The sequence below is a fragment of the Thunnus maccoyii genome, chromosome 3, assembly GCF_910596095.1.
Source record: "Thunnus maccoyii chromosome 3, fThuMac1.1, whole genome shotgun sequence".
NCBI classification, from domain to species: domain Eukaryota; kingdom Metazoa; phylum Chordata; class Actinopteri; order Scombriformes; family Scombridae; genus Thunnus; species Thunnus maccoyii.
The window spans coordinates 27,277,646-27,304,024 of record NC_056535.1 but is presented as its reverse complement, the minus strand read 5'-3'; the positions used below and the strand labels follow the sequence as shown (position 1 = coordinate 27,304,024).

Sequence of the window (26,379 nt, the reverse complement as noted above, 5' to 3'; positions counted from 1 at the left end):
GGATTTATGCCACATTTACAGTCTTTTTAGCATCAAAGTCCCTCCTTGTGTTTCTCTGTTGAGTTACGGTGGAAGTATAGTAACAAAAAGTGGGACTTTGGCACTAAAAAGACTGTAACATTGAAAGATATCTACTTGATTTGACTAATCTGGACTGCTAAAGCTTCATATTAGCTTCAGATAAACTTTTAAATACATTTTTGCACAGAAAGAGGACTGGATTTTGTCCCCCATCACTTACACCGTAAGAGCATTATGAAGGGATCTTCTAATGGCCATTATGAACAGGAGGAATGACTATGGCAAGATAACCTTATTTCAATGTTCATATAGACTCCTGACTGTTTTAAGACAGGCTTGAAAAATTGTGAACCTATCCTTTAAGCAATTACAGTAAATCGAATGTGGAAATTGTTGCTAACTCGCAAACCTGTGAATCAAGAATAAAAACAGTAGATGGCGCCACTAGCACACATGTCCACGTTACGATCCTGTTGCTGTTGCTGCAAAGTGCAGAGTACGAACCATTATAACTGTGTAAATAGCTGAATATTGGGTGTGAAGGCTTCTCGCCGTACCTACACGCGAATTATTAGAAACATTTGAGCAACTTGATATAATTAATTATATATATTTTTTCTTATTATTTTGTCTATCAAAATGTAAGGGCGCTGCACATGACGTGTTTTTTGGACTGTAATATTTTAAGCTATATTTTAGACTTGGAAACGGCAAATTTAAAAAAAAAAAATCGGAAAAAAAGTATTCAGACACTATATAGAAACTTAGTATATGTGTGTCGGATTGTGTCTTGGTTTGATTAGCCGAGCGACTCCGTAACTGGCCGAGAATTGCCGAATCATCTGTCCTGCCCGGACTGCTGGAAGCGGCCGCAACGCCATGTTGGCGAAGTGTCTCATCTCTGTGAGAAAAAAATGATAGAAAACATACTTGTCGAGAAGAAAAGGTAGATTGCCGAAGGAGGCTGAAGATCGTGGCGATTATTTCTTTTGAAAGAAAGGAACCGAGCCGGATCCGCAGAGGTTCCGGACGGGCGAGGGAGGCTAAACCTCCCACCGTCCCCATGAATAGCACCGCTGATCCGAACAGCGACTTTCCATGAAAAAAAAGACGTTTGTATTGCTATTCGAGCTTCGTTATCCCAGTTCGGTAAAGGGATTTTGGGGCCTGCTTCAAGAATCTGCTTACGCTTGCTCCATGTATGCAAGCTAGGCGTTGTTTGTATCAGTATTTATTAAGGTATTGTTTTTATTTGTTGATTTTTTTGCGATGAGTTTGCCACCGAAAGTGGTCCCCAAACCCGCCGCTGTCGCAGTTAGCGGACCTGGAAGTGGCCCCTCTCCGTCGAGCCAACTGCGGGCTACCCTGACCTCCGTGTCTCTGCCGCCGGGAGCCCCGACAGCTCCTCAGCCCGGCGCTGTACCGCCATCTCAGTATCCTTTGACATGGGTAACGTGGAAATGACTTGTGATTTTTTTTTACACATTTCACCTCCCCATATGACAGAGCCATGCATTGATGTGTTATTAGTGATAGATAGTAGAGGTTAGATGCGGGGATGATGGTTTCAGCAGGGAGGGGAGGGGACAATTAGCTAGCTAGCTAAGTATGCTAACGTTAGCTTATCAAGCCGGTTTTTTAAAGCTAACGGAAATGTCAGTTAGGTTTTTGGTAGTTGACGCTTCACTACTGCTCCCAGCTACATTTCTTAGTAAATATGCATGTTAGTTGGGTTTTGTGGCATTGTATATTAACGATAAACGAACTGACATTATTTGGTGTAGGAAAGCTCCATCACCGGCGAGCTATCCGCCTTCCTACACCGGTAACCGGCTTTGTTCAGTTAACGTTAACGTTGGTGGCTAGCCAGGTGCATTAGCCTAGTGACTGTAAGTTATCAGCCAGCTAGATTAGCAAGTACACAACTCCGTGAAGGCAGCGTCGCAGAGCAGCAAGCTTCGCCCATTTCTGGGTGGTAACCTGTGGCTTAATAATGGGGCTAATGGTAGCCTGTACAAGGCCCAGCATTGAGGACATTGCACCTCCTGCCTATACATCCATGCTCCTGCCCCATTTCACATATCATGAGCTGTTTTCGGAGAGGGGGGGCTGGGGGGGAGGCCTGTCAGCACTTGGGCCGATCAGCTCTTAGGATAACAGCCTGCAGAAACTAGCTTTAAGAAAGTAAATGACCCAGCTAGTTTAATGACAGTTAATGAAGTATACTTTGGTCTGAACAGGTAGTTAAAGCATCATAATTTTATACACACGTGGTTAAATTGCTCCACTTATTTTACACTACCATCACTGTTTGTGTTTTGTCTTGTGTGTTCTTCCAAAACAAAATGTGTCTCCATATATTCAGCATGCAGGGTAGAGTTCTGCAGGCCTTTACTGTCATTGCATGCTGTCACTGCCTCCAAAATATACCTTTACCTGTGAGTTGACGCAGACACTGACCGGTAACCTATACCCTTTCTACCACCTCTACCCTACTTTTGGTGGAGCGGAATCACTGTGGTTATGTCACCTCCTGTTTTATTTACAGCATGGTGGCAGTATAGTGTGAGAGAGAGAGGATTAGGTTGACATCTCCTGCCTGCCAGTGGCAGAGAGGTGTGTCTTTTGTGATCTGACAGCTTCTGTGGTGGCTTAGCTTTAGAGTTTGATGTCTCAACCTGATTTCCTGCCACCCACGATCACAGCCGCCCTGTGTCTTTGACATCTTCAAGGGGCAGTACATAGCTGGTTATGGCAGGTGGCAGTATGAAACGCTCCCTTGTTTTAAAGTGTGTTGTGATGCTTTTGAATTGTCTGTGAGTTAGATAAGTAAATCAAACGCAACAGAGAATATAATGGTCTCTTTATGTGTTGTGCAGTGTCCTCTTTTGACTCTCCTGACTTTTGAAATGACTGTTCAATTTGCTTAACCTACTTTCAGTCGAGTACAGAACTGCACCCTCTTCACTTACTCAATGCATGTCTTGTTTAAGGGATAGGGATTCATTATAATGACTAGGAAAAATCTGTTTTAAAGAAGTGACTGTCACACCTATTGAGCCAAATTGTTTTGTTTGCTTTTTTGGGATGTTGTGATCCTCTTGCATAGCGCAAGTGTTAGATCTACTAAAGCGATATGTCTGATTTGTATTACGTTAAGGAGTATCTGACCTCTCTTGACAAAGTTGTGGCTATTGATCCCACTGATGTAGTTGTACCTATGTCCCTGTTAAATATTCAGGGACAAACTTGTGGCTGGCTGTAATGTAGTGCAATAGCTGGTTACTCTCTTAAGGTCAAGTCAATTTTATTTGTATAACACAATATCACAAATTTGCCTCGGGGGCTTTACAGTCTGTACAGCAATACAACATCCTCTGTCCTTAGACCCTTGATTCAAATAAGGAAAAACTCCCTAAATTAAACCCTTTTAATAGGGAAAAAATTGGAAGAAACCTCAGAAAGAGCAAGAGAGGAGGGACCCCTCTCAGAATAGAGCACAAATTACAGAATACAGCATTGAACAGGATAACAAAATTATAATGATATATATGAAGAATGTGATGAAGAGGACACCAAGTGGCATTAGAGCAGAATAGGACCTGAGCCACGCGACCTCCATCACTATGAAGGCCTGGCTGGAGGACAGACTACACATGCGCACAGGGGAGACTCACATCACAGCGTTCACATACACGGGAGAAAAGGCAAGAAAAGACATTATTCACAGAGGAGAGAGAGAGAGAGAAGGATAAAGACATCATTCAGATAGAGAGAGAGAGGGAGAGAGACATGAGGTGAGGCTCAACTCCTGCAGGATGGGGAACCAGATCCAAAACCTCAGGAAATGGCAGCGACAGCCAGGGAAGCAGAGCGGTTCCAGGATGGGTGCTGGTCCAGCAAGAGGTGCCTGAGACAAGAGAGGACAGGAGGAGAAAATAGGGAGAGAGAGAGGGAGAGAAGAGAGAAAAAGGGGCACACAGCTTGGACGGTCATGTGCTTGTGGAACAAACAAACAGAAGGTTAGCGAAGGTACATTATATTTTGTCCCAATCGGTATGCATATGGGGGTTGAGAAGGAATATTAGGTACAGTTGTTTGCCAGTTGATGAGGTACACCTAGCTACTGTACATCCAGTCCTGCAATAAATTCTACTTTTATGAAGCTTATATTAGTTTAGTTTATGGACAAAGAGGTGGTGTTCCAACTAAGTAGTCGTTTTGGACTCTAGTTTGCGGTGCAGTCGAATTTAATTGGATTGTATTGAATTGTTGAATGTCTCTTAGTGTAATGAAGTGTGATTTATTCTCGCATTGCATAACCATCTGTGCAGTAGGTGGGGAGTTAACTGTAAGAATAAATTTTACCGACATCAAATTGGAGAGTTCATAGGAAAATTGAACTAGTCTGTTTTGTGCTGGGACTTACATCCAACTACTAGAGTCCCCTTGATGCTATCTGGACCCTGTTGTTGTAAGCACGGCACTAACTAGACCGCACTGCATTTCATTTTCATGTCTACATGAAAGCAGACTATGTGAATGTCGCCATTTGTCTGACCTCTCACTCTCCCTAGACCTCTAAGGTCAGGAGTGTGGGAGCGTGTTACGCTCATGTCTGGCCGGGGCTCCTGGTGGATGGGAATTCCCACTTGAAAGATGGTGGCCCTTGAAGAGAGACAGGATGGTGAGGTGTGTATGTGTGCAGCGCAGGGAGGTGGCAGTTTGTTTCTGTTCATGGTCGCCAGAGAAACACCCAGCGCATGCGTCTGCTGCTGCACTTGCCAGACAATGGCAGTGCTGCTTAGCATTCAGAGCGAGAGGCCAAGGTGGCGCTTCCCACCATCTGCCAACAAAGGCCCAGGTCACCCAGCCTGCCTCAGCCCTCCCTCATTTCCTTCCATCCCCCAACAACTCACCTCACCCCACTGCTGGCCCAGCTGAGAAAACTGTGGGCTTCTCCCCATTTTCCTCCTACTTGTCTCACATGCCACCCCCTCCAACCCCCTCAGCTTTCATGGTACAGTACTTCCATCAGTTTTTTTTTTTTTTTTTGAAGAGGCTCACTCCTTTTTCTGCCTTCCAACTTTGCTAGTTTTTGAAATTCTTTGTCCTCACGGTCTGTGTTCTTGTTTGGAGAAAAAGGATGTCAGCATTTGCCAATAAGGAGCAGTGAAGTTTCAATGTAATGTACAAACCAGACATGCAGTTAACATTCAGTGTTGCTTATGAGGTATAGCTACGTAATGTGTGGACCCAACTTGTAGGTCACACAGCACAGTAGTCTTGTATTTCAGGACAGGTGTGTGCAGCCTGCATGTGAAGATATTCTCGTGAGCATACTCACTGTGGGATGTTATAAATAAACTGCTGAGTTGTTATGAGCCAGCATGCAGGACTGTTCTTTCCAGAGAGGGAGTGGCCTGGTGAAGAAGACATCCTGCTTACTGTCAGTGCTCCAACAGTTTTTTTTTTTTTTAAATTCTGAAGTAACATTTCCACATCATTGTGGACATTTTTGAATGTACGCCTCTATTTACTCAAACAAAAAGTGAAAGTGATGTTCAAATCAAACCAGTTAGTGGTTAGAAACTGACATTTTCTGATTACAGTCGCATCCATTCCAACAGTTCTTGCAATATTTGGTATCTACATTTAACTCTGGGTTTGTAGATCCATCCCGCCCACTCTATGATGCTGTCAAACCACTGGCCAGAGTTGGAAATGTTCACCTCTACTTGTCAGGAAGTAGAGCTACAACTTCAGCCAACACAATGTTAACGCAAGAATTTATGCTTTGCTTTAAATGTTCAAAAGCGATATTACATGTAGAATTTACTGTAGCAAAACAATTGCTTTATGTGCGTAGTTGGAAAGAGTCAGTAAGTACCTGAACTCTGGTAAATCGTTACTATAAACAGCTAAGCTACGCTAGTCATGTTTAGCACCAATTTCTGTCAGTCTCTTGTTCTTGTTGATGTATGTTTCAGTCCCATGTAGCCAAACGTTTATGAAGTCTTTATTTAAAATGTGAAACAGAATAAAAAATCAACCTCGCATAATGAAACTTGCTGTAGGTTAGTAACTTGGTTCTGTTAGCTGGCACCATTTGCTGTTATTGTCTAAATTATTCCTGCAAGTGTGTTTTTTGCCGGCCGGGTCAGTCTTCATTGTTCAGGCTAGTGGTGCTGTTGGCTAAGTTCAATGCTGCTGCTATTTTTAAGGATAAACTATTAACCTTTTGATGATGTATTCGTGGATGCTGGTCTGTGTTGCTGCTCTTCGCATCAGTGTCTCCTGACAAATTATTAATTTCTTGGTCTGTGTAACTTGGCATCTCATATAATTTATCTTCTGTGTCTGACTCATGCAAGTCATCATCCTTTCTATTGGACTAATTAATATTTTCTGGAGTAAGCGTCTCCAGAGTTTATCAAATATAGCAGTTTTTCAGTAAATACTACAGATAAGAACAATATTGTGTCAACTATGGTCCGTGGCTATAAAAGAGGAAGTAAGGGCTGTAGTTTATAGCCATGCTAGCGGTGTGGCTCTGTGAACGGCGAGCTTGTTGTGGTAATATTATTACTTTGGGTTTTACATTTGTTTCTGCTTTTTACCTTTTGAGAAGTGCAGACTGACTGTCCGTCCCCTTAGTTTAATACTAAAACCAAAGGCGATCTGTGCTATAGACATCCAGAACAATTGTTGCTTAAGATTTGGTTTGTAAGAGTTCGAATCCACCAACCTACCACCTATTGTTGCTCATACTGCAGTGGAAGAGCAGTCTCAGCAACAGCAGGCGGGCAGTGAGAGCTTTGTGAGCTCTGCTTTTATCCAACTGTGTGTGTGTGTGTGTGTGTGTGTGTGTGTGTGTGTGTGTGTGTGTGTGTGTGTGTCTTTGGGAAAGAATGAGTGAGTATGTGAGTGAGTGGCCAGTGGGCCAGCAGGGAGAAGGAGGGTTTGTGTCTGCACCATCTGGGCCGTCTCCACTCACTTCCTGTGCCTCCACTCTGAACCCACTGCTCTGAGATTTCCAGGTAGCCTACATCACTGGAAGGAGACATGACAGGCTCTGTAGGTCTATTTGAAATGCATGCTTATATGTATGCCTATGTATAATTATATGGCCCTGCAAACATTACTATTTGATTTAGGAACATTTAAGTTTCATGTGATTTATTCAGGGGATGAGGTATTAGTTGCACATTCATTCATTTATTCAGTAATAGTGGATTACAGTTTATTGAGCTGTATCATTCTCTCATCACAGCTCTGCCCTATGTGAGGCTATATCTCCTCTTGTCTTCCCCCCCCTCACTTACTCACATACTCAGCACTTAAGTGGCTTTACAGGACTCTAATGATGAAGCAGGAGCCACAGCAGCTTTTCTCTCCTAAATGAGGCTTACAGGTCTCTGTGGGGTCAAGGGACGAGGAGGAGTGTCTGACGCTACTTTACGACGATCTCGGGGAAGAAGGATCAACATGTGTTTGTCGGAGGCTGTGTTGTTCAACCTGTTTTTGCTCAGGACCCAAATTTTGACCTTGTCAACAGTAAACTAGTTGCAGCCTGCAAGATATGGGGAGATAACACTCGGGTTTGTCATGTCAGCATCTTTTTGTGTACAACCATATTGAAAAACAAACGAAAATACGCAGTTCACATCACTCCATTTATGTAAAAAAATGAGAAATAAGAGGAGCTTGAACTGCCATTTTTATCCAGCATGAACCATCTTTTAGAAAAAAAAAATCAGAAAGCTCCGGTGACACATAATACTCTTATGTATACATCAGTTTACACATGGCCTCACAGCGTCACATGACATCTGTGGTCACCGTTTTCAGATGTACTTCCAGTTCGATTAGCCGGTTCCCTTAAGTATCCTCCCCCTCATCTGAATACCAGATATTTTATGAAGTATCTCGCCCATCGTGAGTATCTTCAAAGGTCAAATGTGAATCACTCACCATCGGTGTCATTTTCAGCAGGTTCAATTAGCCGGATGTTGAAGCTAATTTTCCAGCAACGCTTGACACACTTATTTTCCGAAGCGGTATCCCTGTTGTAAGTCGTTAAGTTGACATTGTGCTCACCCTCTCTCCTCTAGCAGAAAATTAATGGAGATCAAACTAATGACTAATGTCTAATTAGCGCGGTCAGCCGCTCGCATGGCGGTGCCTGATGCACGCAGCAGAGCTTGACTGTGAAGCGTCTGCATCCATCTGGTTACCTGGCCACCCACATGGAGAGTATAAATTATGTCATACCTCAGGACATTTTGTTTCCCCCAGCATGATCACCTGGATACGATGCTGTATAAATAATCAAGTCAAGCCATCAGACCAGCGGAATATTTTTTATCACAAGCAGTCAATCTTCAAACTAAGCTAATTTAATAAAAAAAAAAAAAAAGAGGAGAAAGTGCGTCATATCACTCTGGGTATCCTGGACGTCTGTTTATGGTGTGGTGAACTCACACCGGGAACATGTAGCCAAACATCAGGTCTCCAATTAAATAAGCCTCTCGCTGTGTAGTTTAAATGTCAATATGCAGTGAAAATAAGTTTTCCTGTGTCAAGTTTAGACCGATGATTTCCCCTCAAAACATGACATGGAAAAAATGTTCCAGCTAAAGGACTTACGTAAGCGTTTCCCGTCAAAGAGTACACCTAGTTGAACAACATACTGCAGTGACTACAGGTGTTTGTCTTCCGAGATAACAGAAACATGTACGCTGGATTTGAGCCATTTATATAATCTCTTGTTTTTACAATTTGGCTGCAGTTATAAGAAAATCAGATCTGCTTAGATCTTTTGGTGGATTCAGCTGTCCCGTCTTGCCTCATTACTTTTGCCTTTCGCCGTCTCTGCTGCTGCCCTGTCGACAACAAACCATTACCTAAAAGTGGATTTGTTCCTTTTTTCTGCCCCACCGGGTTGAACCCTGGTTTCACCTGTCTACGTCTCGCTGCCTCCCCTTTTGTTTACAGTCCCCCCAACACAGTTACCCTGACAACCAGCGGTCATGTAGAGCAGACAGATCAGGTTGCCTCACTGTTGATAGCCCCGCCCCCCCCCCTCCTCCTTTCCTGTCTAGCTTCATAAAGAAGAAATATTTGCAAGTAATTACCGCTGTTCATGTTTTTAACCCACTTGTGGTGTGGCATGGTTTGGATGCACTATATTATGGTTTTTCAGATCATGACAGGTAATCTGTCCTTCCGATACTGGTGTTATAAATGTTTCCTGTCTTGTGCTGGAAGGATACCAAAACAAAGACAAAAAAAAAATTGTCAATCCTGCGTCGCCAATAGTAGAGTCTTATTGTGCTTCTCCTCACCTAGACTGTCATGTCGGTGTGAAGAGACTGAGCCTGTAATTGCTCCTAATATCTGTGTGTGTTTATGTGTAGTCTGCGTGTGTGTGTGTGTGGTGGCGGCGGCGGGGGGGTGGGTTGGTTGTTTTTCCAAATTCCCCGGCAGTGAAAGTGATAATGCTTCCTGCTGCGCTTCTGCTTTTTGAATCGCGCAGCCCTTTTTTTTTTTTTTTTTTTTTAAATGATTCTTTTCTCTCTCTATCTCCCTCTCTCTCTCCCTCTTGTGTTGTCGGTTACGGGTGGAGGTGCTGGCAGGTGGCCAAGAGAGATGACGGCCCCTGCAGGCAAGAGCGGAGTAAGGGAAGAGGGCTTAGGGGAAAGGGAGGTGTGATTTGGGTGAAAGGAAGAAAGCCAGACGTTTGGTTTCCCTTAAACCATGTGACCAGCAGTGTGTGAGCCTGTCTGTCACGGACAACTGCCTGAGCAGGTTACTAACCACAGGGCTTCCCTCTTCTGTGGCTATTACACATTCCCTCTTTTGTCTCCTCTAACATCTGAGTGATGTCTCCCAAGTGAGTCTCAATATTACACGTTTCAACCGCTAAAAGAAAGTTATCGTTTGGTTTCTGTTAAAACAGCTCCTGAAGCATTCATAAATTCTGAAGTGTTAGAGGTTTTTACAAGTGTTAAGCCAGAAAGTTTTTTTTTTTGACCTATTATTCTGCCTTTGGTATAAGCAGAAGATGTTTAATATTGAATGCAGTTTGTACCTCTGCTATTCCCGTGTAAGGGCTGAGCAGTTGTCTAATCTTCTGCTCTGCCTGCCCCCTTGCCTGAAGTGGTCCAGAAATCCATTTCAGATTTTCCCTTTAACACTTGCAAAATGGTGAAGGTACATAGTGTACTCTGAGAGATGGGGCATTTTGGGCGGGGTGGGTTAGTTGGGGGATCTTTGAAATCAAACTAGGCGAGCTATTGAGGTTTGAGGAAAGCCCTCTGGATATGAATCAGTTAATGTATGGTATTAAGACATATATAGAACTGGATTTAATCTCAACAGAGTTATGTTAGTGTTTAAACATTAACTTCCCACTTATTATAACCTTTATTTAAACAGGGATGGCCATCTTTTATAAGGACGCCCTGATAAGAGAACATATAAAAGCACACCTAAGTTACAGTATACATCAACAGATTATACACCAAACAGGCTTCAACATAAGGGGCCAACATCAATTCAAAGAAAACACACACACTCACTCCGCTCCGTGTCAGTCAAAAGAGATTTAAATTGATTAAAAGGGATTAGCTTGTCTAATTTTACAAGCCTCTGCAAATTGTTCCTCTTGTGTGGAGCATAGTATTTTAAAAGCCAGTTTTCCAATCTAACATGATGGTTTTTTCGAGGACCAAACAGTCATGGGACCTAGTGCAGTGTGACAATGATCTATAGTTAAAAAAGACATGTGAGATACCCAGGAAGTTCGCTAAGAAGTGCTTTGTAAGTAAATGCAGAGTCGTTCTCTTCTCACTGCAAACCACTGCCACCCAACTTTCTCATGTAGTATACAACAGCGTGTTCTGAAGCCACCTCCCCTTATGAACCTAAGGGCGGAACGATAGACTGCATCCAGAGGTTTAAGATTAGAGGCAGGAAAGTGTGTATAAATTACATCGCCATGGTCCATAACGGATAAAAAACGTTGACTGAACAATTTGCTTTCCGCAATTCTGGGTAATACATGCCTTATTTCCATAAAAGAATGCCAGTTTTGCTTTTAAGGACTTAGTTCATTAATGTTTTTTGAAACACAGCTTGTCATCAAGCCAGAAACCAAGAAGGAGGATACTCTTTCAATTGGTGTCCCATTAAGAGTAAGAGTTCACTTCAGTGGAACTGTTAAATGTGAACTTTTTTCTCTAGAAAACAGCTTTATCCAAGTTTACCAGTAATTTAAGATCAATTAAAGTTTGCTGTACACCACAGAAATCAAAAAGCAACTTTCAGTACATACAGTTTAGTCAGCAATATTTTGACTTAACAATGTCATGAATACCTAAAATACGATGGGAATCTTACCCGTTAAGCTGTCCAACGCTTCTCATCTTTCATGACACTTTTTTTTTTTAGTCTCTAGTTGCCTTTAGAGTTTTCCTTAATACACACTTTTCCAGAATCCCACGGGTTCAGCCATCACTGGATGACCGAATCTTCCCCACACAGCCTGGAGTCGCTGCAGTCTACAGCGTGAGTCATCGCACGCAGCCCCTTTTCACAGACACATTCACACACACACGCACCTGTACGTACAGTATGCAGCAGTGCATATTCACACATTTCACATTTCAGAATAAGAATACAAACACAAGACTCATATGTACAGTATGGACTGTACATATATAGTTGCATTTACACTAGGATACTCATCAATTACCACAACTGTGCCAAGAGCATATGTTCAGTTGGGATATGCTGTAGTGCTTTGGTGCCTTACAAGAGTCAATTCCCATAAAACTACTCAGCCTTTCATATTTAGATTTGTATGTAATAAGGATTACAAAACAGGTCTTTATACGGGGATGAATACATTTTATGACGCAGTAAACGTGTTTGTGTTTTTTTTTTTTACTACAAAAAGAGGAAGGCATACTTGTGAAGATGCTGTATGATGCTGTAATCTGACCACAGGAGGCATGCTGTGGAAATGTGTCACCTCAGGGAACCTCTGACTCCTTCAGGAGTTAATTAACATTTCTTGTATTTAGTCTTTATTATAATCGCTTTTTTTAAAATTTATTTTAACCTGCATGGAGCATCAACATGTCAGTGAGAGGCATCAAGTAGACAAATGAATTGAGTCACAGAAGGAAATCTCAAATGTACTCTCATTCTGTCCTCGGCTGAACTTTGGGCCATTTATTGTCTCGTCCTCAATGGCCAGCCGCACCTACTGCAGACGAAAACAAACCTGATATGGCATCATTCCATCCTTTTAGTATCTTGGCCCGATATGACCATCACCCTCTGCAATTACATTGTCGTGTACAACAATCCGTGTTGAGCAGTGCTGTTTGCACAACCTCAGTGCTCCGCTGCATCATTCTGTGCTTTTCCTCTTTTATAAACCAAACGTGCATTTACCTGGAAGGCAGTGATTTGTCCGACAGCTCGGTAGACTCTGTAATACACTGATTAGTAATAATCCTACCATTAAAGGCACAGATACCTCTATGTTTATGGCTACACGTCTTTATAAATCAATGTTTACTACAGAAATTAGAAGATAATAATATTGATTTTTGTTTTCCTCTCCACATTGTTTTTCATACACAAAAAAATACAAATGTGGCACTTGCTGAGACATCCTCAATGGTTTTATACCAACATTTTAGTGGTCATTTGTGGGAAAGTATTGGCGTGTGTGTTTTGTTGCTCTTACTTCTGTAATATCTGGCTTTTACAAGCGTAGTCCACTTGGACATTGTTACTTCAGTAATTTGATATCACAAAGAACTGGGAGGTACGTTAGGTAGATGCACATTGTAGGAAAACCGCCTCTTTATGCTTTAAGACTGGCTGTTCATCGATGAGCTTTTCTGTCCACTGTAAAATAACAGTAATGAAAACACTGAAGATTTTTCTAGCGCAGAAAGCTTGTTTGAGAGGGTTTAGGCTGCAACAATGATGACACTGGTGGAAATAAACCGTGCCCATGGCGTGAAACATTTGTTCTGTGCAGTGGATGCGGGGTTTGCACTCTTTTATTTTTCTCCTCCCCTCATGTACAGCTCCTATACAGCCGCTCGCCTCCCCTCCCCCATCCCATCACTCTGTATGTCCTCAGAATCAGTCACTCGCCTGAAGCAGAGTAGGCTCCTCCCCTGGCAACAGCAGCTAGATTAGTTGCTTTATCCCAGGTCATCTGAGGGAAGTGGGCCACACAGAGAAGATGGAGAGATGCAGAAAGGATTGATGTTGTAGAGGCTGCACAGCATATTGCCTGTAGTACTTAGTAGGTGTACAAATAATAGAAGTTTGGAGATGTTAGTCTTTAAATATTAGTGTCGGCAGCTGTCTCAAGGAGCTTTTACAGCTCTAATGGCAAGGTTGTGTTGAGAGAAAAGAGGCCCCTGAGAGAAGAGGTGGGTTTACCCAGCTTTTCAGGCTGTCTCGTTGCCTGCCTGCCGCTTTCTTCCTGCAGTATCCTGTCTCATTCCCTGGTGTGTCAGGCCTGCTGCAGGAACAAGCAGCACCTGCAGTGGTGCCAGCCCACAGCTGCAGCAGCCAAGGCCCATTCTGCCACACCACAGGCTAAGAGCTGAGTCAAATCTCATCCTTGCAAATTGCCTGATGCTGCTCACTTGGCCGGAGACTACCCCGCACCCTCCATCGGCCCATATTGACAAGTCTTGTTTAGCATGACTCAGTTGAATCCTTTGCACCAGGTGCTCTCTATCTATCACAGATGAGTGCGACTGTAATATGATTACTTGACCCAGTTTTTGCCATATGAGGCCTCCAGTAGCCCCAGACATCCTTGCACGGCATACTTTGGCACAGCGGGCCCGCGCAAGAGGCCAGAGCCCAGTCTTGGCCAACCCCAGCAGGCTACAACACCCATGCACAGCACAGGTCTTCACCTCTGCACACATACAGGGGCTAATCCTAGAGCTTCAGCGCTTAATTTACATTCCTCAGCAGGAGGGAGGACTAATGACCTGTGGAACTCTGCCACTGCTGTTCACTCTCAACATCAGTGTGTGTCTGTGTGTCTGTGTGTTCATCAGTCTGACATAATGTCTCGTAGTTTATCTGTCTAACGTCTCTGCTTTATGTGATGCAGGTACCCAGGCATGCTGGCCCTCCTTACACTGCTCACGACATCACAAAGGGACACCCTAACTTGGCGGGCACTCCGCCCGGTCATGCCCACTCCCCGGCGCTCTCTCAGGTATCAGTACCCACAGCTTCCCCATATCGCTACCCTAAGGGCTGGGAGGCAGGCGGAGGGGTGAGTTTGTCACTGTCACTTAATTCTGCCCATATCGCCTACCCCTAACCTGTATTTGTCTTTTTTTTTTTTTTTTACATGTTTTAGTTCCCTTTTTGTCCCTTTTCTGTTCTTTTGTAATACAGCAGTAAACCATGTATGCATGAGTGTGTTTTTTTTAAATGAAATTCAGATGTATGAATGTATTAAGTTCAAATCCAATACAACAATTCATGTGCACTACTCCCTATAGTCAAGCATGCATCTATTCCAAATACAGTGTCTGTTTAATCCTGTGAAGTGTTGTTCAGGGAGGAAAAACCCAGCCTTGTTGTTGTTAGGTATGGGTTAAAGATAAGTCGGGTATCTAAGGGGGACTTCTTCTCTGCCTGTAACTACAGTGGGATTCATACGCATGTGATGGGAACAGGACGGGGCAATGACAAAATTCAGATGACCAGTTGATAGCAGAACGGAAAATAAATACATCAGGGCACAAATGGAAGAAAGAATTAGTGACGTCATCCCTCCACTTGAGATAAAAAAAAAATATTATTAAAACCGATAAATCTCTGTGCAACATTTAATCATGAGGTAGAGTTACACGTCTGCTGTGATGCTGGCGTCTCCGACTGCGTTGCTGTTCTTGCTTACAAGTATGTTGACACTATGACTCAGCTTCCCTGGAAGTATGTGACAATGCTTGCGAGGAATCTAGTTGTTCCTCTTTACCGTTATAGCCTAATGGCCCATTGCCTCACCCTAAAGCAGATCTAGTCTCTTACCAGCCTTCTATAAATAGTATCGTCAGCCAGCACCAACTTAAATTATCACAACAATACCAGCAGCAGCGTGAAGAAGAGTAAGGGCGTGTGTCCATACAGCATTTTTTTTTTTTTTTTTTTCTGGCAGAAAAGAGCTGGCAGGGTGCTGGGGAGCACTGAGATGAAGCACATGTGCAGTGAGGAAAAAAAACCCACTGCAATTGGGTTTTGTTTCTATGACAACAATATCCTGGCAATTTAATAAGTGACAATATGTAAAAGGAAGCAGATTGACATTAGCTAACTTAACACTATGTTAACAGAGGGTTCACTACACAGCTAACAACATGCTTCAACACGTAGGGTGATAAAAGCACAACACTGACCAGCAACATTCAGTGTCCTGTCGATCTGCTTCCACAAATGGGCTTTTCTGTCTTTATCATAGTTTCTGTCTGACAAAGCTCAAGATAGACAGACACAAGCTTCTCTCTGGAAAAAAAAGATGCTGGGTGCAGCACCTCCTCTCTAGGTGGCCACATGCCGCCGCATATGCTCTCTCTCCTCATTGGGAACAATTGAAAAAAGATGCTGGCGCTCAGGAAAAAACCAAAACAAAACGCTATATGGAACCAAGCCCTAAGCAGATCTACTTAAACCCACCTCTGCCTAGCTTCACCGCACGCTAGATGAAGAATAAAGAAACACAGGATTTGCAGTCCTTCAGGGTACCAATTATCTTTGCACAGTACATAAACCCCAATCGAAAACATTTTCTCCCAACAGCATCCAAAGTAAGTTCCCAGTTAGTGTATGTCTGCTGTGTTGTTGTCTATGAAAGTGACTGATAATGTGCCTGGCGTGTATGTAACAAATTGTCTCCTGCTTTCCATTTCCTTTCTCGATAGTCTCCGTACAACCCTGGACAGAATGCTGGCTCCGCCCCACTAGTGTATGCTCCCCAGACACAGCCAATGAATGCACAGCCACAGAGTCGCCCGGTGAGTGGCCCCTCTGGTCCGAGGTTTACAGCACACATGCCTCCCTAACCCAAACAGTTTGCGGTCTATTGGCGTTTAGTTGAATCAGTGACGGAGAGAGATCTTCAGATGCCACAAAGAGTCGCTCAAGTGTTGACTGACCTCAATCTGCTTATGGCAGTGAGGCACATTACCATAGGCGGTAGTTCTTTAATGAGGTCTCCCTCATTAGCCTCCTTAGAGGCTCCTTACAGGCTTGTTGTGGTTGGTTTGAACCGTATCAGGAAATTTTAGCAGAGGGTGCATGAGCTTACACGGGTGTTATTTCCTTCCTTCCATCTTTTCCGACATTCAGCTACTATCTGAAAACCCTAGCGCGCTCAGTGGGCCTCACTTACAGGCATTTAACACCATTTATAATTAATGAAGGTGAAAATGGTAGAAAAAAAAGGTGATAAACACACAAAAAAAATAACATTAAGAGAAAGAATCAAATTGGTCCTATTTGGGTAATTAATGAGGAATAGCGACCTCCCTCAAACTGAGTGTACATCTAGCCGATCTGGCTGAAATTGGTCTGGATTCTATGATTTGTGGGGCCAATTTACAACTTTGGATTCAGCGTTTAGCCAGCCGAAGTCTTTGTTGAGTGTTTAAGAGTTATTTAAGCTTTTGCGAGGCTTTTATTTGATTAAATCCCTATGGAGCCTAGACTCATAAGTTGAAGTGCATTATTAAACCTGTGGAGTCTATTTTGTACCGAGCTTATTTTATTTATCTTTATTTTATTGTTTTCTCACAAGCTTTGAAATGGCTGGCTGTATTATTGTTGTTATCTTACATAGTTTAAGATATCTACGCTATACTGTGTCTGTGAAATTTTAATGTGAAATCAAGCTGCTTTGTCTCATCATTTGTTCAGTGTAGCATAATGAAAGCCGTTTTAAAAATAGGCAACACCAGAATTGGCAGTTTTTACAACTGAAAATCTGCCACCACAACAAGTCTAGTAAGAAATATCCAAAAATTGTATTTCCTTTGCCAGCATTTTTGTATCCAAGTAGCTTTACTTAATAATCTCGCCTGGCTCCTGCCCAGCACCCATCAGGAGAGTAAAGCTGACCAGACCTCAGTCAAATTGTATTTACACACACAGCAAGGCTTGTTTTAAACTGTGTGGTAAATAACAACAGTGAGGTTTGCCACATAGGACACAGGAAATGATTTTAATTCCACTACATACGTCACAGCGTACAATTCATATCCTTTTCTGTGATCATGTATAATATACACATCCTCGAAATGCAGGAAACCCAAACTTTCTTTGCAAATACACACTTCGACTCAGGTCTGAGTACTGCGTCATGTCTCATGTGTCTGTTAAAGCTTCGTTGCTCTGTGGTTTTGTACTGTAATTTCAAGCGTTTGCCTTCATTGCTCATCTTATCTCTGTGTCTCTCTCTCTCTCTCTCTTATGCCCTCTTTCTTCTCCCCGCTTTGCCATCACTGCTTCAATCTCCTTGCTGGACCTCTCCTCCCTCCCCTCGCCAGTTCGCTACGGGCCCTCGACCAACCCACCATCAGGTAATTTACCTCCGCTGAACGCCCCTCCCGCTCCCTCTCTCACAACAACATCATCATCATCATCATCATCAAACCAGTTCGCTGGTACCTGCTGGCAAAGAGCTGTCTGCGGGGCGTCTGCTGTTCCTTGAAATGTCTGAGATTTGAATGCCTTCAAGTATCTTGGATACAGTTAAAGAGATTTTGATTATCACAGGTTTTTTTTTTTTTTTCTGAGTGTGCTGCTATTTAATCAAGTTCATCCACAGAGCTGTGAGTGGAATATTCATGCTTATTTTTATGGTGAGATTGATCAGAGTTTAATCAAAGAGTTTAAATTGGTATTTAATTGTCCTTTTATAAGATTTAATTGTAATGAAATGTGGAACAAGTGAGCACTTTGATTCGATATAAACTGTCTTCCAGCCTTTTTTACCAAGTATATATTTGTCTGAGTGATTATGAAGCTTTTTAACACGATAGAAACTTGTCCTTCGTTACATTTAATCACATTTAACCAAGTGTTGCTCCGTGTCGTCTCTTGGTGAAAACCGCACTAGGTTTATTGTAAGGTATGCTCAAAATACTAATTGGCAACATGTCTAAATTTGCATTAGCCTTGTGAGCCCTTTGTATTTTGCTTATTGAGAGAAGAAAAGGCAAAAAAAAATAAGGAGAGGCTACACTGTATGGATTCAATTACCGACACCCACTCAGAGAGCATTCTCTGTCAACTGCGTCCGCCACAATTCAACACGCTTAATTGGCCGCATAGTCGCCTAATGGCTGCTGGACACACCACAGGCCCGTACAAGCAGCTGTATTACTGCTTATCTGTACTGTGATGTGGCGTCTTCAGTTAACTGTCCCGCGAAATAGCTGCAAGCACAGTTTTCCTGTTTTATTTTGACGTTTATGTGTGTCAAACAAGATAACGGCAGTGAATATCAGTTCTTTTTGTCACCAGCCTGTTATTTATTGACGTTTTTGATGCAGGGGAGTTAATTTGACTTTTTTTTCTTCACTTTTTAGGCATTAGGTCTTAGATCTAAGTGAAGGAGAGAGCAGGATGGGTCTTGCAGGATATTTTGCTTTTTGCCAGAAAGCTATTATTTCATTGTTTACTAAGCTAAATCTGTCTGACTTTTTGCAATGACAGCACCCTCAGGAGACCATGGTCTCATTCACCTCCAGTAATTACATGGAGGTACTGTGGTTAAGTTTTCTATATTTGTTTGGGTGAGAACGTTGTGGTCTTGATTGGTCTAGATTTCTTCACAACCACAACTTCGAGCCAAATTGTACACAGATGACCGTAATACTGTTGATTATATGACCTTGCTTATTTACTAGTAAACATTGTTAACTTGACAACTTAAGTAATCAGGTGGTAATTATTGATTTCAGGGTAATAAAGAATGTAGTGATAAAGGGATATCACCCAGTGGTCAGGTAGGCTGTAGTCAAGGAAAGAGACAGTTTTTCTTGGATGACATTTCTATAATTTACATTCTTGATCCTGTTAGTTGACGGTTGACTCTCTGTGAACCAATGTCATTAGATTATGAAGGGCATGTTAATGAGTTCACGTCTGGCGGTGCAGTATTTACGATGTTGTTTGTGTTTTTACTTCGTGGATACAGTCTCAGGCACGTCTGGGTGCTGATATTTGGTCCATGTGACTTCCTGTTTTCTTTGAGTTGATTTATGATTCATACAGCTACCCACTTTTAAGATTGATGTGTTATTCACACACACCCCCTGTTTCCTCCCCCACAGTTGTACCCTGTGTAACTTGTTGTCTAACATCCTCACCTTCTGGACGGTTGGGTGTGAACAATTTTTTAACAGACTATAAATAGTATGTTGTCCAAGTGTGTCGGGTGTGTTCGCTGGCATTAGTGTGAACACACACACACACACATACACACAAGTGCATGCTCTGGCTGTCACAAACTGGCGCTTGGCTCTCTTGTGCCACCACGGAAGTGGAGTCGGAAAGCAGATGAAGCCGAACAGTGGTCTTTTATACCGACGGAGAAAACGGCCATTGTCCCCTTGAAACGCACTCGATGCACAGCAAAGGGTACATAGAGATCAGAAAATTAATTCATTTGCTCAAAACATAAGTCTGTCCTCAAACAACCGTCATCATTGTTTCATATATTTCCTCCACTTATCCGTGTAACTAACTTCTTTGGATTTCAAATATAGCTTCTGTGTATGTGTGTGTGTGTGTGTGTGTGTGTGTGAGTGTGTGTGCGTGTGTGTGAGTGAACCAAAAGGTCAAAGCCAGTGGAAATCAAGTTAAACAGATAACTGTTGTTGTTTCCTTCAGAGAGCTCTTCACTGTGTAAATTACTCGATTAATCTGTAAGTTTTATCCCTGAGTGTCTCCTCTCTTTGTTTGTTGTTCAGACAGTGGAAATGTTACATAATAGTTAGAACTTAACCTACTTTTTTTGTTAATTTTTCCACCTCAACTTGCACCGTACAGGGCATTATGATTCAAATCACAGGGACTGTTAGGCCACTGGTGACAAGTTCACTTTGTTTACACCGCACCACTAAAGTTCAGAAAGGGTGAAATGGTTCAAATCAACCGAAACACCAAACATTAGTCTGTTTTTTTTCTCTTCTGTACAGTAAACCAACAAAATGTTTCCATAATTACCGTACGAGCCAAAATACCACCAATACTAGCAACTCAGTGACGTGACACCAATCAGCTCCATTAGACAGAAGGGTGTCTGTACTTCCTCTGTCAGCTCAGTCAGCGATGCAGTTGTCAGCCAGGTCTATCGGGGCTGGTAAACGCCAATTTGGCAAAGCAAGAGGTAGACTGGTGCGCTGGCTTAGGAGCACAATTTCAGAAAGGGAATACCTCTTGAAGTGTGTGTGTGTGTGTGTGGGTGAGAGAGGCTTGTGTACATGTGCTTACGTCAGTATGGCATACGGCCACGAATGACACGCTGATACATTTTAACTGTGACTGGTAAGCTTTTCCCACTCTAACCGCCCACCGACAATAAACCAACACTCATTCTGGTGGTGCTTTTCTATTGTTTGAATCATTTTTTTTTTTTGTTGAAGTGGTTCAGGACCGGCCACCGTGTCAGTTAGATGGAAATAATTGGGTAGTTTCCTGCTTTTGATGTGTGTGGGTGAACGATTACCTGCTTATTTTGTATCGAGGCTTCAGTCTCCCATCGGCTTTTCTCTCTTTCCTGCTTTCAATACTCAAGGGAGGATTCAGGCCCATCCAGGTAACATTTACCTCTGTCTCTGCAGACCTGCATGGCATGATGAGGATCATCCTGAAACGATCCCTTCCCCTCTTAATGTTTAACCCCGCACAACCCCCCCCTCCTCATCGTCACTACAGTGAATGCTCAGTAGACGGGTCCTTTCTCATCATTTTATCCCTTTTGTCCTGTCTTATCTTGTAGAGGATCATTACTGGACTTTTCAGTTCATACTTTTAGTCATCTTTGCTTCATTCATTACTCATCTTTAATGAACTTTTGCACAGTTTAATGAACAGCATGCAGAATGAAAGAGATACAGTATATTCCTCCTAATAAGATGTGTTTTTTTTCCAGTTCCATTTATATGTCCATGTGATAAGAAAGTGCCTGTTACCTACCTGTTACCTTTTTTTTGTAGATACCCATCGGATGCACAGTGATTGTTTTAAACTTAAGTTACAAAGCACTTCTTTTCATTGAGTGTTGAAAAGTTGTTTTGTCTGTTGACTCGTATTTCTTGCTATGCAAGTACTTTGCACTGAGACTCTCCTCGGACAGCTGCTAATGAACAGTTTCCTGGTAGTTTCCCAGATTTCCACAGAACCATTTACAACTAAGTCATTGAACCTGATTTATTATGTTGAGGGTGATTTCCCTCCTGGGTATTTTTAGATGGTTTTACAGCATTGTTGATTCTGCTCTCCTTCAGTGGAGCACACTGGGACTGTGGTTGGGTGTTCCCAGCTTGAGCCCTCGTTATTTGGATGTCGGTCACAGCTGTTGGTAGTGGTCTTTCTTCAGGCAGGGCACACAGTTAAATTGATGTGCTATTCACACGTAAAGCCCACCCAAAACCTTTCACTGATCGTGATATTTTCAGTGTAGAAGTCATTGTAACTGCAGGCATCACAAGTACAGTATATTTTCAGTGTTTCTGTGCCTTTTGATGCACAAGAAAGGGCCGTATCTCTGCTTAATGAACAGAGCCCTTCTGTGTGTCATACATTCAGCACAACTGTAAGGTTGACCAAGCAGCTCAGGCACAAGAAGAGGTCCCTGGTGTTTTTATTTTTTACAGCTGTGGAGCTGTACTAGTGCAGCATATTTACAGTGCAGTCAGACCAGCCAGAATGGAAAAAAAAAACAACAAATACTTGAAAATGGGGAAAATATATAAAAAAACAAGAAGTAATGACAAATTTACACTTTGGCTGTGCCCCTTAAGTTTTGGGCCCCTGCAGGAAACATTAATCTGTCTCGTCTCTGCCAACACTCTCTGGTCTGCTTTGCTTTTAAAATAAGCTCCAAACTTTTTTTTTATATGAGATAATGTTCATTCTACTACAGTAACATCATCACAGGAAGTCCTCATCTCTTATTAAATACTTACTATCAAAGTATCAATCCCCAAAATTGAAAAAACATTTAAAAACCCCAAAGTCCCACAGGCAAACAATACCATAAACCACTGGTGTGTGTGTGTGTGTGTGTGTATTGGTGTGGGATATCCCTATGGAAACCGTTGAATTTGAGTTCATCTCGTTACATGTCTGTTTGTGTTGGCAGCAGCGGCGTCTGGTTTCACTTGTCTAAGTAAATGTCAAATGTGTCAAAACCGAACTACAGTCTTGTAACCATCAAGGAAAACTAGCATGAAAAGTGAAACTATTGGTTGAATTACACAATATCTTGATTAAAACTAAACTTAAACTAGAGATGAACCACAAAACTAATAATAAATCTTCTTTAATATCTTTTAATGTAAACACACCCTGCTTTTTTTAAACTCTATGTTGCTAAACTGTTGTACAATCTTCACAATAGGAAGCTTGTGCTGTGCCTGTGATGTACACAGGACATACAGCCGATGTCAGTGACAGTTCACTCTGTAGTGCACTGATTCCAGTTATGTGCCATAGCTTTCTTTACTTGTGTTTTACTTTTTAATACGAATCACTTCCTGCTGTTAAGGCTTCTGTTCAGTTACTCCCTAAATTGTAGATATCATTGTTTTCATTCCATATTATTGCTCGCCAATTACAGCATTAAATCCAAACTTCAGAGATGTTTATTAATGTAATTCATGAAGATTATCAGTCGATTTGTAGATTTTTACAGTGTGTGTTCAGAGTATTCGGTGTGAGTTATGTTCTGAATGGTCAGGAGCAGTGATGAGAGTTCAGAGAAAGTCCTGCTGCTGGGCCTCCTGTTTTTCTTTTTTTTTTCAGTTGCTGATAAAAACAGGGTTGGCTCACTGTGAGAAATGTGTAAGCCAAATGGTGAAGACATCTGAAAAACCCTACTTGTTTTTGTATTTTAGATAAAGCGTGACAGCATGCTGAAATGAGACCGCTGCCTCAGGGATAGAGCTTAATATCTTTTGTTGTTTCTCTCTCTCTCTCTCTCTCTTTCTTTCTCTCTGTCTCTCTCTCTCATATGTTTCTATCAGTTTTTCCAGAGGACTCAGATGCAGACCGCGAGGCCCACCATCCCTACAAACACACCCTCCATACGGCCCGGCTCACAGACTCCCACAGCGGCTGTTTACCCCACTAATCAAGCAATCATGATGACCATGGCACCTATGCCTTTTCCTTCCCCACAGGCTGCACAGTACTACATCCCACCGGTGAGACAGACACACAGAAATTGTTCACTCTAATTTAATAGAGCAGTGGATAACTTCAATTATCTGTCCATATTTCACTACCAGCTACATTACGAGCATTTTATATAGCTCTATTCTAGTCTTTGCCATGCAGGGTGCCAACCTACTCATCAGTATATCACTATATATTGATCCAAGGTGCTTTTTACAATGTTTCTAATGCTCACTCACACGTTCACACACATACTCAGCAATTTGGGGGTCGTGTATCCTGCCCAAGGGCGCTTCAACACGCCAGGGATCGAACCGCTGACCTTCCTAGTGGACGACCTGCTGAGCCACAGCCGCCCCTAAACGAACAATGATCTGAACATAAGATGTAACGCTTTGTCTTTTGTGAACACAAGCAAAAATATTTTAATTTTACATTTGTCTCAGCAGTTGTGACCATTTTTTTTGTAGTGAATGATTACAAAGACTCCTTGGCTGCAGCTGGTACTGGTTAGATTGAACTGATTAAAGGAATAAGGATAACATTTTAGGAAAGGCACTAATTTGCTTTCTTGCTGAGAGTTAGATAAAAAGATCGATACCACCCATGTCTGTCGAGTATGAGGCTGGAGCCAGTCCCTGGTTAGCTTAGCATAAAGACTGGAAACACATGGAAACAGCTAGACTCTGAGAAGTCACTGTGCTGGCCAAGAAAAAAAAAAGTGCAGCACATACCCCCCCTCCCCCCTGTAAAACCACAGCGTGTTGTTGTTTCACTAAGGTTTTAATATGGATTAAACAAACAAGATATAACATGTTAATTAGTGAGCTGGTAGGCCGATTTTGTTACCTTTGGACAAGCTAGCTGGCTGCTGGCAGTAACACACTTACAGTAGATTTGGTGAGTGGTGTTGATTGACAAGTGAATATTTCCCAAAATGTCAACATATTGCTTTACTAGAAAGATAAAAGCAAAACGGTCTAGAGCAGATTTAACAGGAGGCTGAACCAAAATCTGACTTTTCTTTCCCACATATAGCAAATAAATCTCAACATGTAAAAAAAAAAATAGCTGATTGCACAAGTATGCAGTATTTTTTTTTTAATGAATCGGTATTAACTTGTCCTTTTTCTTCCTTATTCACAGTATCGCCATAGTACGCCTTACGTGGGACCTCCTCAGCAGTATTCTGTACAGCCTCCAGGGTCTGGCACCTTCTATCCTGGTCCAGGGCCAGGGGAGTACCCTGCCCCATATCGTGAGTCATTAATCCAACACAGACACACATCACATGCTATTTCCACACCCATATCACATTTGGAATATGAACTCAATACACAGTTGCAAAAATACACACTACGTGTCATCCTTGTGTGCCCTGAGAGAAGGGACTGTTAACTGTGTTGTACTAAAACGTCTTCCTCTTCTCTTCTCTTCTCTTCTGCTTTGTTTTTCTTTTTTTCCTGGCAAACTCATTCAGATCCCCTCAGGTACCACCCACCTGTCTCACCCTCTGTCCCTGCTCCCGTTCCCACAGCTGGCCCACCCTACTACCCGGGACAGACTGTGTACCCCGCCTCACCCCCCATCATAGTGCCTACACCACAGCAACCTCCACCAGCCAAGCGTGAGAAGAAAACAGTGAGTATCTTAGGAGTTCCTCTTGTCTTGTTTTCTTTTTCTAAAAGGCAGAATTTGACATTAGATAATAAGATGCTTTTTAATGTGATTTTTAATCTCAGTTAGCACATTAAACCTCTAGTAATAGTGGTTTTAATAGTTAGAATCTGATACGTTCATGTAGGGTTGTAGGATAAAAGGCAAAACCTGATCTGAAATGCTAATCGTTGCTTTGAAAGTCACAATAAATGTAGCCAGGTCTAAGATATTTAATGTTTTGGGTAAATATATATATATATATATATATATTACTAGCTTTTATGCTCTTGTATGAGGTTTTAAAACCTGACTATAGTACTCATACCACACACGTATAGGCTATATATAGCACGCCTAATTTTGAGCCTGTTTTAACACTGAAATACTTCTAGTTAGATGTCACTGACCTATTTCCTTTTCCTTTCGCACAAACATGTAGAGTGGAATTGTACTAGAAATAAATTGAATTTGGTGTGTTGTCAGAGTACTGCTGAATATAGTGAATTGGACAAACACCAGTACGCTCACTGCAACACCAGGTGTGTTTATTTAATGGCATCCATTAGAGATGACGGAGCTCGCGAGTCACTTTAGCAGCAGATGTGACTCCAAACGTTCCCAAAACCAGTCACATGACATTATTAGCGGTCTGTGATCAAGGCTCAAATTCACTCCGTGCACAGACGCCGCATTTACAGCCAGATGTGCCGCTTTCATTTCACTCGTGACATCACACTTGAATTTGATTTTGTTCGATGGAGTATGACGCTCATTCCAGGACGCACGAGAGATGTTTTAATTCCCGATCCAGACCCATCCAGACTCTCAAACATGCATAAAATATGGGTTGCTCCGAGACTTGCGCGCTTTAGTGAGGTCTGGTGTTTTTTGTGCCATTGTCCTCCCAGATCCGTATCCGTGACCCCAATCAGGGTGGCAGGGATATCACCGAGGAGATCATGGCAGGGGGTTCAGGGAGCAGGAATTCAACGCCTCCTGTCGGTCCCCCCTCCTCCACCCCAACCCCCCCACAGGTATGGCTCCGCAGGGCTGAATATTTTTTTATCCCTTCTTACACACCACTCACCTACAGTACTTACATTAAGAGCAGCTGATTAGACTCGATCTTTAGCTGAGGGGAGAGGAGCTCCGTATCGTATCAGTGTGAGCTCTCCGCCTTAATCCTTTCTGCTCTCCACCGTGTGTGTGACAGACAGTACACATCCTCTA

General features: G+C 42.4%; 1 protein-coding gene across 8 annotated transcripts in view; it reads left to right on the top strand.

Moving 5' to 3' along the window:
* The first annotated feature begins 807 nt into the window (after positions 1-807).
* eif4g3a (eukaryotic translation initiation factor 4 gamma, 3a) overlaps positions 808-26,379 on the top strand; it is a 48,866-nt gene continuing 23,294 nt past the window's right edge. For 2 of the 8 annotated variants that reach the window (XM_042407472.1, XM_042407471.1), the window contains exons 1-9: positions 809-1,454; positions 11,520-11,592; positions 14,189-14,356; positions 16,008-16,100; positions 17,631-17,663; positions 23,340-23,519; positions 24,637-24,748; positions 24,971-25,131; positions 26,049-26,183. In XM_042407472.1, the coding sequence (XP_042263406.1) occupies positions 1,291-1,454; positions 11,520-11,592; positions 14,189-14,356; positions 16,008-16,100; positions 17,631-17,663; positions 23,340-23,519; positions 24,637-24,748; positions 24,971-25,131; positions 26,049-26,183 (1,119 nt within the window). In that variant the 5' untranslated portion in view covers positions 809-1,290. Of the gene's footprint in view, positions 1,471-11,519; positions 11,593-14,188; positions 14,357-16,007; positions 16,101-17,630; positions 17,664-23,339; positions 23,520-24,636; positions 24,749-24,970; positions 25,132-26,048; positions 26,184-26,379 lie in introns of all 8 variants that reach the window. The other 6 variants (XM_042407479.1, XM_042407478.1, XM_042407474.1 and 3 more) reach the window with 6 other exon arrangements.